Raw genomic sequence first — 17,283 nt, 5'->3', positions numbered from 1 at the left:
ATAAACTCTGAGCTCGTCTGAGCGGGAACGACTTATTACCTGATTGGTGGGGAGGTTAAATAAGTCAGCTGACTTACCGGTGCGTTCTTGTGAGCATGGCGCGTAGGGCAAACGGCCGGGTCTCGATGTACTTGCGGACGGCGCAGCTAGAAGTTTTGTCCGAGAAAAGTCGGGAAACCGACCGCGGGTGTCGCAGCAAAACTTCTGCACAGTTCAGCCTGCGGGGTGTGGACTTTTTCCACACGGGCGACAAAAGGCAATGATATAAAACTGGATCCAGTCCACTTTGAGGTGACATTGGCCAGGGCGTGCGTGGTTTACTTCCAGACACACTCTCCCCAGGAGCCGCCGGCCATGCACGACACGCACCACTGGAAAACAAGGAGGAAAATACGGAATAAAAGAACGATCTGTGCGTTTATTACCGTAACGTAATGTGTGTAAGCTGTGTAACTCTACGGTTGAGAAAGTTTTACGGACGAAAACGCAAGTTTGTGTTCGCATGTTTTTTATGTTCAAGGCGCTTGTGTTAACCTCCTGGACCAGACGCAGCCATAAATTTTAGTAGACTTTGTTGTGTATTTCTTGAGACTTTTAAGACCTTGTTCAAAGCCAAAAGATTCACGCAAACTATTAGACCATAGACGGGGAGTACAGGATAACGACCATGTCCAACAAGAAGAAATGTATCTGATTGAAGTTGCTTAGACCAGTAACTGGGCGCACCACAACAAACGATCATGGCTTTGGTTTTCATCACCCAACATTCTAAGAACATCGTAAATGTACGTTGCAAGTTTTTTTTCAAGCGCAGAAATTTCAGTCACTATTGGCATGCGTTTATGAACTATATGAACTCGTGCGTTTATGAGTTATAATAAAAAAAAGAGATTTTAGTCAGCTACAATCTGCAGACGACAAACGCGGGCCAACGCCAACATAATTTCACCGCTTGGCAAACTAAAAAAAAAAGAAGTTTTTAATAGAACTGTGTATGAATCACAGTCAAAGAACAATGTGACCAATCTATCTGACAAATTCTGACAGACGAAGCTCCTATATATTTTTCTAAAGACTGGTTAAGAGTGATTTTTCACATCAAATGAAAATGTTGCAAACATCCACGCATTCCCGCCATTTGGATACAACAGAATCCAACCAATCAACGACCAGCATTTAAGGTCAGAGGTTGTCGTGGCCAACATGGCGGATTTTCAGACGATATTTTCCGGGTAGGCACAAAACTTTCGTTTTTCTTACTCTAGTTCAAAGTTTAGGTCTTTTTGAAAGGTCAGTCGCATAGATTAGCCTCGAGTTCTGAATTAGGAACTATTTACGTATTCAGAAAACTGTGCTTTCCGACTAAAACGAACACAAACCCCTCTGCTCAAGGAAGCCAAGTTGTTGTCCTGACGTCACACATACGAAGATCATGCTAAGAAACACATTTTGTAGAAGCCAGGCTTATGCATTTTCCAAGAAGGCACCTCGTTTGGACGGCCAGCTCTAGCCTACCTAGTTTAAGTAGATTGTGGACCAGGTATCATGTGGATTCCAGGGCTTTCAATTGATTGTCTAACTTATAGTTATAAGGAGGTTCATGATTCAAACTTCGCATAATTTTGGCAGCAAAATGCATCGTGGGTATAATGTCAAAGGTGAAGGCCCCTGAGACATGAACAAAACACCTGTGGACATTGTTATGCAAATCGACAGACCGAGTCTAGACATGTATAAGGCATGGTCCAGACAAGAACTCAGTTTACAAGTCTGGGGCCCTCACCTGTGACATATTACAGGAGAGTAAAACACCATTTCTTTCTGTTACGTGGTGATATTGTAGATTACCTTTGCCACTTATGCAGTACATAGTATATCTTTTTTCTAGTCCTGCCAAGGAGGTTATAGGGCCTTGGTCCTGGTGACACAAAAGTAATGCAAAGTGAAACCACCGCGTTGCATGTTGCAATAAGAAAGTTTTTGACCTCATCGTCTTCGAATGCATGGTTATTGAAGTGTTCTGAACACTTGAGTCTCTCAAATTTGCAATTCTGGCTTCATTACTGATGGAGCATTTAGCATACCCCCTCAATACCTTGTTTTTAAAAGAAACAAAGTAGCTGCACGATGAATAAAGGTCAACTAACATTAGGCTTTAGGGATGTCCCTGTAGCTCACCAGGTAGCAGCCGTACAGTTTAGCTCCTGGTGCTAATAACTAAAATAAGTAGATAACTTGGAGACCCTGGTTCAAGTCCTGGGGTCAGGAGGTATTGGTTGGGGCTGCACTGCCTTTCAGAAGAGAGATAAAATGGGGGTCCTGTGTTCAAGTAGGTGCCTTGTGCAACTTTAAGGGGAAGGGCTAGGGACCCCTCCCTGTAAAAATATACCCTGCTACTGAAACAGCACGGAAACTTGCTACCCTATGTGCCACTAGGCACTACAAGGGTCTAAATGAATGTTAGGCTGTATACGAGCTTGACAAGCTATTCAATTATCCCTCTACACAGGATGAACAGAACTGAGTGAACAAAAGTACTAGTACTAGTAGCTGTGCCACCACATGAAGGTAAATGCCAGCCTCCTGATGTCGGGGATGAGGTGGGCCATGAAGACAGGGCTGTGGCAGCCCAGCAGAGAGGAGTGGCTGTTAGCAGCACGCTGTGTGCAACAGGAGGAGAAGGACAGGATCAACAAGTTTGTCTTTGCTAAGGATGCTAAGTATGCCATGGTATGAATGCTTGTTTGTGTCGTAAACTTACTAGTATAGGACTCCTACACTCGCTACCCTAATTTCGCCCCAGTAGTAATTGTATGGCACCCAAGCTACAGTAAACTGCCTGGCTTTAGGCATAAGACAGTCCAGTTTTGTACATTAAGTGCAAGCTGCGTAAGGTTTGATCCACTCACACCGGGATGGACCCCTACTCTTTTCGATAAGTTCTTTAACGTGCTGGAGGTGTTGCTCTCCTCAAACAGGTAACAAATGGACAGGTACACATCCTTAGCTTAACTGTTTTGTTTTCTGACTTTTGTATATGGTGTAGTATTTTTTGAGCACACATTATTTTCTTTCAATATTTCTGCACACCCTTGTTCCTTTTTTTGTTGTAAAAAATTAACCATGCTTGTATCTCTTTTTTAATCAATCAATCAATCAATCAATCAATCAATCAATCTATCAATCTATCAATCTATCAATCTATCAATCTATCAATAAATAAATTGTTAGATATTTTTCATGCTGAAAAGCAATTAACAAGCTATAATATTGAAATATGTGCCACTTACTGTATATCTCATTCAAAGTCATATATACCTACAGTATCATGGTGTATCTGACTTTTGACAAACCTTTTTTTCTACAGGCTGGTCGTCTTCTTATCAGAAAAGCCGTCAGTGACCAGCTGGGAATCCAGTGGAAAGATGTCCAATTGGGTAGAACAGAGAAGGGTAAACCGTATCTAACTAACACAGTTGACAACGATGACCATGCCCTCTTCAGTTTCAACGTGTCACACTCAGGAGACTACGCTGTGCTGGCGGCAGAGCACAAACACGTTGTTGGCGTAGATGTCATGAAGGTTGACTATCCAAGTAAGTACTGTAACTACTGCTATTGGGTTGCATAGGTAAACAAAGGTAAAAGTAGTCCCATAGCCTTTTTGAGGCTGTAGAGACAGTGGGTTATTATCCACTTTGTCTAGGGCATGGTATTGGAAGGCAGAGCCCATCCCTCTTTTTTTTTTCTATAAGTATAACATGCTGTTGTGAATTGTAGTTACTATCATGAATGCTATGACGGAAAATCACTATAGCGATCCAGTTCAGTGACCGATCAGTGGTTCACAGCTGCCAAGTCTTGTTTACACCACCTTTTACCTCCTCAACCAAAGTTAGGTACCCATTCTTACACCTGGGTGGAGTGAGAAAAGTCGTGTGCTTTTTCCAAGGACACAATATGTAGCCAGGAATGCCAGGAACCTGTGCTGTGACCTCTTAATCCCGTGTACACTAGTACTAGTAGGAATAACACATTATTATCTCCATGAAAAATGGAGATATTGTTTTGGGTGTGTCTGTGTGTGTGTTTGTCTGTTTGTGTTTCCGCACTACTGTAGTCAGCATAACTCAAGAACCTCTTGATGGATTACGATGATATTTGGTATGTGGGCAGGTGTTGTGAAGCCGAAGTTTAAGGTCAATTTTGGGTCCCCTGGTATGTGACCTTGGTACTGCAGTAGAAATTCAATTTTTGTATCTTTTGACCTGGACGTGCTGTGGTCTTGATTTTTGGGTGGCAGATAGCTTGTGATGTAATAAAGAAGTGGTGTAGGTTTGGGCCCCCTAGCAGCTTCCTCTGGAACTGCAGGGGCGTTTTTGTGAAAATCTTCTAAGGAGAATAACTGAACAAAGGAACGATGGATTTCCATGATATTTAGTATGCAAGTAGCTTAGACAGAGATGTACACAATGAAGTGCAAATTATGCTAATAGGGACTTAATTTGCATAATTAATGCAAAAACACCATATCTCATCTAATTGGAAAATTATAGGACTGTCAATATGATATTTAGTATGCAGGTAGGTTAGACAGAGATATACATAATGTAGTGCAAGTTATACTAATTGTGACTTAATTTGCATAGCCAATGAGGAAAATCTATATTTGAAGTGTTTTTCATTATCAGACTCAAATACATGTAACATATGTAGTTTATGGAAAGTATGAATTAATTTGCATCAACAGATACCAATTATGCAAATAAATTCCTAATTTGCATAATTAATGCAAAAACACCATAATTCATCTAATTGGAAAATTATACGACTGTCAATATTGCAACATGTGTAAGTTAGATAAAGGTGTTTATGACCAAGCATATATCATGCAATTGTGTAAGTCATTTGCATGAATAGAATTGTTCATGGAGATATGAGGTCGTGGAACTCTTGTTTAGTTACAAAATGAATAAAAAAGTTTGGTATAGGGATTATAAGTGTTTTTTGATAACTTTTCAAAGTACCTCAACGCACGAGCAAAGTTAGGTCACTAAAAGTTGAGTAGCTTGATTAAGACAAATAGACATCTGCTGTGGCCTTAATCTGCACACGTCAAAGTCTGAGTGATGAGAGAATTTTAAGCCCTTACGATTCCCATCCATCCATATTAACAAGATTGGATTTTGAGATCCTCCACATTCCCCCCGCGTCCATGGACAACGTCCAATAAATGTCACATTCGGTCAGTGTGGCAATATTTCTACGGGATATTACGCTGAATCATCGGCCTAATTTGCCCTTGAATGTTGGTGTCTCCCATTAACTTTCTTCTTACCGCATTACCTCCAACAAGGGATGCCATTAGCAAATTGAAAAGCCCATTAACTCTGTACACCTGTGTACCGTCCAAGTCAACATCCCGAAAAAATCGCATTTACAAGAACATATTTGCGCTCACAAGAGACCAGAGTGGCTCCATTAAACTAGCCGTAACCCTAACGTCAACTCTTGGGTTACAGGTTTGCATAATGAGATATGTGTGGCATGTATGACCCAATGCTGTGTCCATCTCATCATTATGGGACATGTTTCCTAAGCCACTAGGGAAAAAGTTATCTCGGGTTATCAATGTACCTAGAACTATCGTAGAATGGAACTCGTTTCCATCAAGTACTAGGAGTATTGTAACTAGATAGCTTTTAAAAACTTAAAAACTTTGTAGTCAGATGTGCGAAGGTTAGGTGTGACAGGCTGTTCAGTGTAATATAACCTGCTGCTGCCAACATTCAGTGCAATATATCCATTTCTGATGGTAACGAAAAGCTTGGCTAAAAACGTGAGCCATAGCAAAGCCGCAGTGCACTACCACTAGCCACTTCAAAAAGCATCATGCTTCACCTCAGTTGAGGATGACTGTTTTACCTTAAAGTTGACCTTTAAGTTTAAGACACCACTAAACATTTTTTCAGTGTCATACATGTAGCTACAACTGACAAATTGTTTCGCAGTACTATTGAAACATGCTCCTTATTTTTACTCATGTATGCTGTACTGTAACATTGTACTCTAACAAGCACAATTGGCTACACTTTTTGTTGAACTTCTAGTTCTCAAGAGATTTGTTCACTTCCACAAGACTACACCTCTTAAGAGGTGTGACAACTCCATTCTAACAGACAGACACAGTAAGAGATAGCATCATCTAGGAATGCCGCCTTTATTTCTGACCAGTGAAGAACGGTTAACTTTGGCGTCGCCAGTCTCGTTGGCTCTTTAGGATAATTGAGGGTGAAAAATCTGACACCAAAGAAGAGTAACTGTACATGACCCAACGTAAACTGTTGCCAGTGCGGCACAATACACTATGATTATAATTGAGAAGTACCATGACTTGTAAGGATAGATGCTTATCTGTAATTATCGTAGGCCAAATTGCTTTCTTTGCCAACCCATACCAGCAGTGTGTAGTTATGTATTTTTGAAGAGAAGGATCTTGGAGGTGTAGCAGTAACAATAATGCTGATGACTTCAGTTTCTGTATTACATATCAATTACTGACATTGATATGAATCATTCTGCATATTAATGACCTGGAAGTTATGAAATATGCAGAAGATTTTAAGCATGTTGGTGTTTTTAGAGTTGACTGAAACATTTACAGACAGACAGACAGACAAACAGACAATCCTAAAATGATACTTCAGTCCATTTGGGTGAACATTGGATGAGCAAAAAAAATCTATCTCTATCATGAAAGAAATATCTCCTCTTGCCAGCTAAACTATAATATGATGATAACTATGATATGCGTGTATATTACAATGATTCTGTATTATGATTATTTGCAATATAATTTCTTGATGAGGAAAAGCATGTTCATGTATTTTGATAACTGAGGCATAACTGAAAGTCTTTGAAATGTCCTCAGACCTAAACTTAAACATAAAATGTAGTCCATCATGATCATAATACAAAGTATCCTTATACTAGTAAATGTTGTCTTTGAATTGAACTTAAAAAAAGGAACTAAATTCTGCATATTTTTTAGCTATTTTCAACTTCAATACTCAAAACGATCTGTTCCTTCTGTGGCACAATCCCTTACAACTATTTAGCAAGGCAAACGACCACTCTAGCCCAGCTAATTCAATTCATATTTCATGCTAATGTCTTTAAAAGGAGAGAGTCAAGTGAGTGTAATTGCAAACTCATTACAATGTAATTAGGGTCATCATATGTACCCCTTGGCCCCCATTCACTCACCTGAGCCATTGTTGTTCAGTGGACTGTGGAATGACACAGCCAGTCACAATGTGCTGTTTTGCATATTTCATGCCTTTAGGGCACAGTGTTCAAACCCCACAACACATCTTTTGGGTTATTCTACTAAGAAACGTAACGAAAAAGAGTTGATAGTGCTAATATTTTGGTTGATGATCAGCTATGATCTTATGATTATTATTTCTTTTTAAATTCATTTTGCAAAATAACAAATAAACATGGTAATAATAAGATAAGGCAACACATATACCACGGATCCAAAGCAAAAGTATGACACAACAAACAAATAAAAGACAAGAATCAAGAATCAATATAATACCAGCCAACTAACACAACACTAACACAGGAGAGATATCAATGATAATTCTTTTTTTCAGTTATCAAATAACTTGATAAAAATAAAGACTGAGAAAAAGATAATCAACCTAATGTCAATTGATTATTTACCTTACATGGAAAATATGTATATGAATAATTTTATTGTTATGAATTTGTTCCCTTTTGAAGGGCAAAGAAACAATTTGGATGATAAAATTGCATCACAAAATAAGCAAGGCTTTTGACCCATTTTTGATGTAGCTTGCAACATAGCCACTTTATTTTCTGTTATGTCAGCTTCCAGACTCTGTGCTACTGTTGTACCAAATGCAGTTCTGGAGGTCATTAGATGTCAGAAATTAATAATGCCTGTTATAGATATCATTTTTTTCATATATTGCCCTAAAGTACTAAGAAACTTAATTGTCAACAAAGGTTATATGCATATGGTTTGTGACATTCTCTTTATTTCACTCAAGTTGAAACAGTGTGGTTCAAACGCCACTTACTGACCAATCTCTCTGGATCAGACCTTTCAGCCTAAGTGTTAGCTTTGTGTTTGTGTTGGGTTTGTGTGCTGGCGGGCCCGGGTTCGATTCCTGGGAGCCAGGAAACTGTACTACTTACCTTCTCAATTGAACCTGGGCCTTGGCGGTGAGAGTGCCAAATCCTTCATGTACGTTATAAGTAACAGTTACTTTAATATAATTGTCTTCTTCACTGTATTCTTACTAAAGCCAATTGAAAGTACATTTATGTGTTTTTGATCCAGATAGAGGGGATGTTCCAGAGTTCTTTCGCATGATGAGAAGGCAGTTCACCGACCACGAGTGGTCCACAATCAAGACTCCGAACTCTGAGTGGGAACAGCTCAAGCTCTTCTACAGACACTGGGTAAGGTGTTAAATTCTCTGTAATGAAGATTTCTAAATAACATAATACTTGTTATAACTTATATTCTAAGGTCCTCACATCTGTAATGTAGATTTCTTAATAACATAATAATTGTTATATTTTCAGGTCCTCACATCTCTATACAAGGGGTTCGTTCCCAGAGTTGGCCCAACTCGGACATGTTGTAAAAGACTGTATTCTTCATTTTGTATGGTGATATAAAGCCGGTGGCCCTGTATATGAGGGAGCTCTAGGCGTAAGATTCAGGAGTCAAACCTCTGCACGTAAAAGAATCCAACACACTTATCGAAAGGTTTAGGGGTGACTCGGCGTGCTTGGCTAAATATGTGAGCTGTGGCAAAGCCGCATTGTGTTACTATTATTTTTAAAGCTACTTGAAAAAGCAATCATGCTTCACCTCAATTGAGGATGACAAGAAGTTTAAGTCCCTCCCACACCACATGGTGTATAGGGCAGCACCTATCTCCATAATTATAAGCCCTTGGGCCACACAGCTGTCCACTATAGCTCCATGGGAACTAGTTCACTGGTAATGGTATGTTTTCAACTTCCATGTACCATTTCCTATGTGTTCAGTATAGCAGAGAAAGCAGTACTAGTATGTATACCATGATCTATATCGTATAGCCTGCATATGAGAAAGGGGCCCTCAGTGGTTTGTGCAATGCTTTTAGACCTTTCCCATACTGTAAAACCCCATATATGATAATACAGGGTACAAAAAAACAGTAATCCACTGTAATATGATGTCTATGAAAACTGATGATTCACCCAAGGGGTTTTTACTCAAGGAAGCAGGTATGTCATGCTGTCATGTATAAACAAACACACCTGTCGTAGATACAAAGATTTTCCTGTTGACAGTATATTGCTGTAGTCAGGGAGGAGTATATTATCCTTGACTAATCCATATATCTCTTCCTCGGAAAGTATCGTTTTACAGGACGGTGTTGACGGTGGATTAGCTTGCAGGTTGCGTGTAATCCCTCGGTCACGCTACTGTGTCAGTTGCGATACGACCGCAAGAACGTTGCAACAATGGTGGCGGAGGTTGATTTAGTAGCACTGTGTGTTTACAAAATAGATCAATCTTCAGCACTTCGAAAATGCTTTAAACATTATGTCTGATAGGTCAACTAGATAAGGGATTATATAGAAAACCATGGCTGAGTATTTCATGCAGTAAACTCTGTATAATGCTATCCAATTTTGGTGTGAAAGCTATCTTGTCTAGACTTCTAAACCCTTCCATCCACTCAAAGTGGTTTTAATTTGATAAAACCTCCTTGATCCATTTCAATGTATAATTATCCCCTGTCATCCTCCATGTTGCAACCCTTGGGGCTAAGGTCTTGAAGTTGACATGTTTTATCTGTTCGTTCGTTTGTTCAGACCCTTAGTATTAGTGGCACATAGGGCAGCAAGTTTCCTTGCTGTTTCAGTAGCATTTTTACAGGGAGAGTTACAGAGTTGCAGTTAGACTGGAAATCCAGTGTTTTAGGTTCCGTAAATTGAATAGTTTCATCAGGTCGGTATAGCTTTCGTTGGTACACAACCCTATTTTATTCTTCTGTTTCGACAAGTTTACTTCGCACCAATAGAAATTGTTTATTATGAACTGATGAAAACGACAGACACTGACCTGTCATTGAAGCGTCTGCAGAAGAATGAAATAGGGTTGTGTACCAACGAAGACTAATGATTTGTTCAAGACAGTGTTTAGATTTGCGGTTAAAACAATTCTTTAGTATAGCAGTCATACAATGGAAACGTATTATTCGCGGTGTCAATTTCATGGCTTAGAAGTCACTGCGAAAACCGCGAAAATAGAACCACTGCGAACATAACAGATACACCTTAGCATCGTGTGACTGCTCTGATCTTAGGGGGCCTGCATAGGAGGTACAATGCTTTATGCTTAATTGAGAAAGGCAGCAGCTACATGCATGTAAATACATGTATTTTGTTAGATGAGGTATTTTGGCTGTATGCTAAATTTAGGTGCCAATCATGTTAATGCACAACAACAATGCTCAACGTTAAATCTTAGGGGTCCTTCTACGCATTATGTGGAATTAAAATGGCCGATAACGCCAAACAGAAAAGGGCATGCAGGCCCCTATCTAAGTAGTAAGTCCCCAGGGTTTGAACACTCTAACAGCAATACCAAACCTCAGGTATTTGAAGGCAGGGATTCTGTGTCTATATACGTTTTGAGTCGCAATTGTCTTATCACATTTGCCATCTCTGTGATTATATATATATAATTATATGGTGACAGTATGAGTTATACTGGAAGTGTCACAGTCTTAAACAGAGACGAGTCCGGTTTGCTGGCCACTGCCATCGGGCCAGCAAGGAGATTGTCTCATCTCTCACATTGTGGAAACCACACGGGAAAACACACTCCAGGAAGCTGACCTTCCCAAGGACTATCTCAAGGGACACAGGGATTGAGTTGGAGGACTTAGGAGCAGCCATGTCAGACAGACTGATGTGGGCCTCGGTTGTACAAGGGCTCGCCCCGTCCTCTGCAGCAGAGGTCGACAGATGATGATGATGATACTGGAAACCTCGCCAAAGTGAATGCTAACTGGTGACCCACACATCATATGTACTGTATTGCATGTTTACCCACTGGCTACTGTTTTTATTCCAACCTGCAGCTCCATTCTAAAGGTAGAGGTACATGTAAAGGCAGTCTTTGAGGCTGTAGGGGCGGTGGATTGTTATCCACTGTGTCTAGGGCACGGTATTGGAAGGCGGAGCCCATCCCTCTCCTTCCACTACCTTTTTCCCCAACAAAATTCAGATACCCATTTTACTGCTGGGTGGAGTGAGGGAAGTCGTGTAAAGTGCCTTTCCCAAGGACTACAATCCACTGCCCCTTTGGCTTAAAAGGCTATTGGACTGCTTTACGTTTTAACATTAATCAAGTAAAAGGTTGCCTTCTTACAGCAAATACTAATGCTAGATTGGGAAATAGCAATTCAGATAAAAAACAAATTAAAACATCTTGATTTTGTTACCCTGGAGTCCAGCTTTTGTCCGCTACCCAAATTCCTATTGGTGAGGAGCGGATTTTGTAGCCCCTGAATTCCTAACAGCCATAACAACAAGAGTCCTTACATAATGTGTGTAAAAAGGTTGCTCAGCCTTTAATGTTAGAAAAAACTATCATTTTCTCCACAGGGGCTCCTCACCTTTCTCATTATGCTCATATTAGAGAGTCTTTTTGTAATTATCTGAGTGTCTATAAAAAAAGATTGTCCACTTTTCTTTACAACTACAGTCCAGCTTCAGGTTGTGAGTTGAACACGCTATATATTCTTGTCTATACACAGGATTACTGAATGGTAGCAATCCACTATGTACTTGGCATGTATGCCTTCTTTGTATACGCAGGCAATCATGTCCATGTCGTGAATATAGACAGTGTCTGCAAAGTATTTTCTGAATGTGGCAACATAGACAGGGCTCAAAATTCATTTTTGGGAATAGTTGCACTGGTGCACATGACATAAAAATTTAGGTGCACAAAAAGAATTTTGGGTGCACAATATGAAATAAAGTCTGACTCAGCAAAATGTATTTACAAACTCTACTACCTCCCTTAAGAACTTCAATCTGCAATTCTATTGCTTACATCAAAATTTTAGACAAGTGATACATCAAACAATGTACAGCAATGGTTATATTGCTTTTTCTGATTCTTATGTTTCAAGAATATTCTGTTTACTGGTGTGCAATTGTACCTTTACCCTATAGCCTACAAAAATATTTAGGTGCACTGGTGCCCTCAGTCAAAAATTAGGTACACAGGTCCTATTTTGGAAACACAAAAATGCACATGCACCGAGTATGTCGAGCCCTAATAGACACTGTTGAAGATTGAAGAAGAGCGCTTCTTCTCGCTATCTCACTGCAAGATCTGAGCAAGGTTTCAGCGACAGGTCAGATACGCTGGGGTTCACAGGGTCAGGGATTTTCCCATTGTTTGTTCCGGAGTCTTAGTCCGGATCTATCTCTCGACTGAAACACGTTTAGCCAATGCCCATCTTCAACACTTCACCGAAATCATTCCTCAAATCACAAAACTCTTAGACTATTAGACACACATTTTACAACCGTACAGTTACCATTTCTAGACTTTTTTGTACGCTAGTCTGAGTTAGGATTTTGTAATGATTATGGGTGGAATGAAAACGAGAGTTGAAGATTCTCCTGTGCCATTGTCGTTGTTGTGATTAAGAGGAAACCACTTTAAGTTGTTTAGACACCAGCTCGTGTGGATAGAGAGAGAGAGCTCTCAAGACAAGGTTAGGGTCACTTGACACCTGTCCGTCAAAACTGTCTGCTACAGTCACTACATATACATCACTGTTCTAGAGCTATGCTGCTATTCTGTTGTGTTCTTAAGGTTTGTGTCACCTTTTGATACAATGTAAATTTTATCTTAAAAGAAACTAACAACTGCAGTAATTCAAATATTGATATATTATGCTATCACTTTTCCACTGATCATATACTGCAAACTATTTATTGATATTGTTTTATGGATCTATCAGTGACTGAAATAATTGCAGCTTGGGCAGTTTGAGTCAGAATATAACTATCACTACCAACTTAGATTGGTAATTGCAAGGACTAGATTTATACTAGAGAATGTGAACTTCAAGCAATTTATGTTTACAGGATTTCAATTGAATCTTCCAACATCAGTTAAAAATACAACATCAAAATATTGTTCAAATTGATATTATGCAAATCAGATGGTAGTCAGATATACTCTGGGTATTTCTGGGTTGCGTGAATGGCATATGTACATTCTGAGCGATTGGAAAAGAATCAGAATTCTGATGAGATATGGCAATTTTCAAATCAAACATAGATCTTTCTGGTGCATGTCAGTCATAAGTGCATAAATACATATCTTAACCATAGTGCTAAATATCTACATATGCTAACTAGGAACTGATACAGAAGTCTTCAATTGGATTGTCTGCTTTCACTCTTCCTCATTTCAGTGATACCCGGTAGTCAGGCCGAACTCAAAATATAGCACTCACTAGAAGCAGATATTAGCGTGGATCCCATGTAGTTTACACATGTATATACATGCAGGTAGTATATATTATGTTAAATTGATTTGTATAAAGATGATATTAATTGCCCTAAACATTTAATGTCAACTGAACGAAGTAAGTGCAGAAAAACTCAAGATGTTTGATAAAAGATTGTAAATGACACGAATTGTTGAAGTTAGAAAGATTTAACTTGTGATATATATATATAATGTAGCAAAGCAGAGCAGGTTGTACCATCCTCACTTAGTATGTTACTACTGAACAGGTCTGTCATACTTTACAGCTACTTATGATAATAGAACTGATGAACATAATCATGATAAATTAAAGAAATTGATGTTAATCATTAGTACGTACTTAAGAGTTCAGGTAACAACATCTGGCAAGTTGGTACAGTCAGGCATATCCCACCCACCCCCATACTAGAAGGTCATGGTATACATAATGTTAAGTCTAAACAAAACAAGAACAGCTGAAAGACAAACTTTAGAACAAAGGCTGTTATCCCACCTTGCAGAGTGAATTTCCTTCCACATGAACTCCTCTACTGAATTCCATTGTTCTTCGGTAGATTCCCGTAGTTATCTATTGTTCCACGGCTGCTGTGTTCTTAGATTGATAAAGAATTGTCGCTGTCCAGTATTCTATATTCTGCAATCGCGGCCAGCTCTGGAAAGCCGGAAGCTATATCAAAGAGAGTTTGAGCTGATTTTCGTTGTGCCTGGCTGGGCATGTACATGTAATGCGACAAATCTCGGCTATGTTGTTGTGTGGCTTGTACTCGTATAGTCGTGACCTTCTGTGTATTGTCAGATGGGGCCGTGACAGGGACCAGGCTATGTCTTAAGCCCAACAAAACAGGTAATTACCGACAGCATACCTGAGGAGGCAGGTGTGCCGAGTGTGTGTTATATACTCTCCCCAGGTGCCTCCAGGTATATAACCCACCTTTCCCTTAACCCATTGTTTCTGCCTGGGATTTAATCGGGTTGGATAGCTTTCTATGCCAGGGTCACTCGTACACACAAAGAATCACTTCCTACTAGATGTGGTCGCCCAAGCCGAACCGTACTCTCCAATCCGAACTCTTGTAACGTTGTGTTTACTGAAAACATTGCCGAAACACGATCCATGTTGATGTGTTTATAAACTCACAGCGTTGATAGAGTTTATAGAATTTTCGACATATCTGTTAGATGACTTGAAAGAGGTACATGTACCTGGCTTGTTGAATGAACGGTGTGAAAAGTTGCCCACATTTATAAAGCTTTGTCTCCTACGTTTCATATATTTTGTGATCCTCAAAGACATAGCAGACAAACCAGTCTACCGGGGGACAATGTGTAAGTACCGCTGAAATGACCAGTTGTGGCCCGTCTGTCCCTTTGATCTGTTCATGCCGCTCGTCTACCTTTGACAGTAATACGAGGGGGAGGAGCCTTCCGACAGGTGCTCAACGTTTACCTGTCCTTAAGGCAGTTACCTGGGATTTCCTGTCTTTTCAGTCCTACCGATTATAGGAAAGGGGTACTAGTATTCTACATTCTGTATTACAGTAAGAAACTTGCGTTTATGAAGGTTAGACATTTAGGTAAACAATATGTAAAGACAATTCAAACTCTAAAACTGGATAAAATGGAGATTTACTTATGGTTAGAAGCATGCATTGTCCAATTTCGAAATAAGCTTGAGAGATACTGCTACCTATATCACTGTCTGTATGAATTTTCATCTGTGCATAAATCAGTATGGTGGTATAGAAAAGGATTATCTAAAAAGCATTTTTGTGTACGTAAGGATCAGAGGTAAGTCTATAGGATGGTGTTGAATATTTATAGTTCAGATGGAAAGTTGTCGCATCTAGGGATTAGGCATAGACCACAGTTAAGATATGGGATATCCAGCCCTATAGGTTTCACATGTACAATAGCATTACAGTACAAATGTATGTACTCATTGACGTAAAACTAAAAGCAAAAAAGCTTTCTAGTTATTGTTAGCAGAGACAGTAGTGCAGCACTAGTGCTATTATGATATTTCATCTATATGGCATGCATGAACAATTTTTTGTTTTAGAATAGCTGACCACTATCTGTATCAGTATGCCGGTATAACCGCCCTTTGGCATAACACAGTCCAGCTTCGCAAGCACACGGCGCGGAAGCAGCTGGTTATATTACACTGAACGACCTGTCACCCCTAACCTTTGCTCATCTAGCTGTAAGTGTTGTTTAAAGCCATCTTTTTAATGAGGATGATACAGCTAGATGTGCAATGGTTTGGAGTGACAGGTCGTTCAGTGTAATATAACTAGCTGCTTCCACACTGTGTGCCTGCAAAGCTGGTGTGTTATGCCGAAGGGCGGTTATACCAGCTATACGGATACAGACAGTTCTTAATTGTCTTTAATTCAAGAAACTATCAAATTGAACAACAGCGAGCTCGAGGCTCATAGCTTTTCGATGCTGGCAATAACCTGATCTTGTGAATAAAAACATTCACACTACAGGACTTGGTGGCAACGAGTTCCAAGCTACTGTAATTCTTGTTTTGTTAACGATAACTTAATTCTACCTACTTTAACGGTCAGTAGTCGACCGCTAAAATGTCATCATTGCAAATATTTGATCACCAACATTTCAGACAGTGATGTTTCTTCCAACTGTTAGAATTAAATGGCATGAACTACTCCCTTTCTCCCCAACGGCTAAAATTACCAACCGCAATATTAAATGAATTTGCAGTATCATCTTAATTCTACCTGCACAGGTAGACCACGACCAGATGTGGCCAGGTGAAACAGATAGCACTTCTCCCCCCACAACAATTACATGCCTCGTTTGTTACACTGATTATGGGTTGGGAAAACTTTGGCATCAAGGCAAAATTTGCCAGCAGATGTGCCTTTGTTTATCTGACGACTTTGATTCAGGTGAAGATTGTGTCGTCCTTGTGTTATCGTGATATTCGCTGGGCAGCTGAAGATTTTCCTCATGTTGAGACTATTTTGTTATATATAGACGAGGATATATAATAGGACCATGCAAAGCACATTGTTTGCAATAACTGTATGTAGTAAGAAATGTAGGTCTGGAGCAATGGACATTTTTGTAGGTCTTTGTACTGTGGCCTGCCTCAAGTGTTTGTCATATGATTGTTCTTCTTGGAGGCAAAATAAATTGATATCTTTATATATTTTCTTTTGCAAAAATTTTGTGTTACGCATTTTGAGTCTTAGACTCTTAGTTCAATTAACTTAAGATACAACAGTTACTGTTTTTGAAGAAGCTATTCTTCCAGTGGCTACAACAACACAATAAAATGCATAACAATACAGCATTTATTTTTGAATTAGTACATTTTAAACACAATTTTAGAATGATATATTCTATCCTTGACTATATATCTAACACTTTGAATTAATCACAAAAACGATATAATCAGTTTAAAAGTTAGCTTTAACTACAGTGCAAAATCTTTGTCTTTGGTACACAGTGACACAGAGTCTCACAGATCTTAAGAAACTTTACCAACAGAAGCGACTTGACACAATTATTAATTGTAAATGAAGTCATCCAAAAGCATGTTCGCTACAAAGACTACAACTCGTAAAATGTTTGCCACATGGGGGGACACAAATGGGTGATTATGATCCCGTGAATATGAGGTCATCGGTTAA

At 39.4% G+C, this 17,283-nt stretch overlaps 2 protein-coding genes across 6 annotated transcripts in view; one reads left to right on the top strand and one right to left on the bottom strand.

The window, feature by feature from the left end:
* The window catches only part of LOC136436447 (uncharacterized), a 98,043-nt gene extending 83,053 nt beyond the window's left edge, over nt 1–14,990 (bottom strand). The window contains exons 1-2 of one of the 5 annotated variants that reach the window (XR_010756046.1): nt 14,115–14,982; nt 78–371 (exon numbers count right to left, since the gene is read on the bottom strand). Coding sequence is in view for 2 of the 5 variants with exons in the window: in XM_066430440.1 (XP_066286537.1) it covers nt 78–371; nt 14,115–14,140 (320 nt within the window). In the remaining 3 variants the exon portion in view is untranslated. Of the gene's footprint in view, nt 1–77; nt 372–14,114 lie in introns of all 5 variants that reach the window. The other 4 variants (XR_010756047.1, XR_010756045.1, XM_066430440.1 and 1 more) reach the window with 4 other exon arrangements.
* LOC136436445 (L-aminoadipate-semialdehyde dehydrogenase-phosphopantetheinyl transferase-like) overlaps nt 1,172–17,283 on the top strand; it is a 26,226-nt gene continuing 10,114 nt past the window's right edge. The window contains exons 1-4 of the mRNA XM_066430437.1: nt 1,172–1,232; nt 2,510–2,730; nt 3,368–3,596; nt 8,375–8,496. Of these exons, the coding sequence (XP_066286534.1) occupies nt 2,563–2,730; nt 3,368–3,596; nt 8,375–8,496 (519 nt within the window). The 5' untranslated portion in view covers nt 1,172–1,232; nt 2,510–2,562. The remainder of the gene's footprint in view (nt 1,233–2,509; nt 2,731–3,367; nt 3,597–8,374; nt 8,497–17,283) is intronic.

The sequence above is a fragment of the Branchiostoma lanceolatum genome, chromosome 6, assembly GCF_035083965.1.
Source record: "Branchiostoma lanceolatum isolate klBraLanc5 chromosome 6, klBraLanc5.hap2, whole genome shotgun sequence".
Taxonomy (NCBI): Eukaryota; Metazoa; Chordata; class Leptocardii; order Amphioxiformes; family Branchiostomatidae; genus Branchiostoma; species Branchiostoma lanceolatum.
Note: the sequence above shows the minus strand (reverse complement) of the source record. Positions and strands in the feature narration are given on the sequence as shown.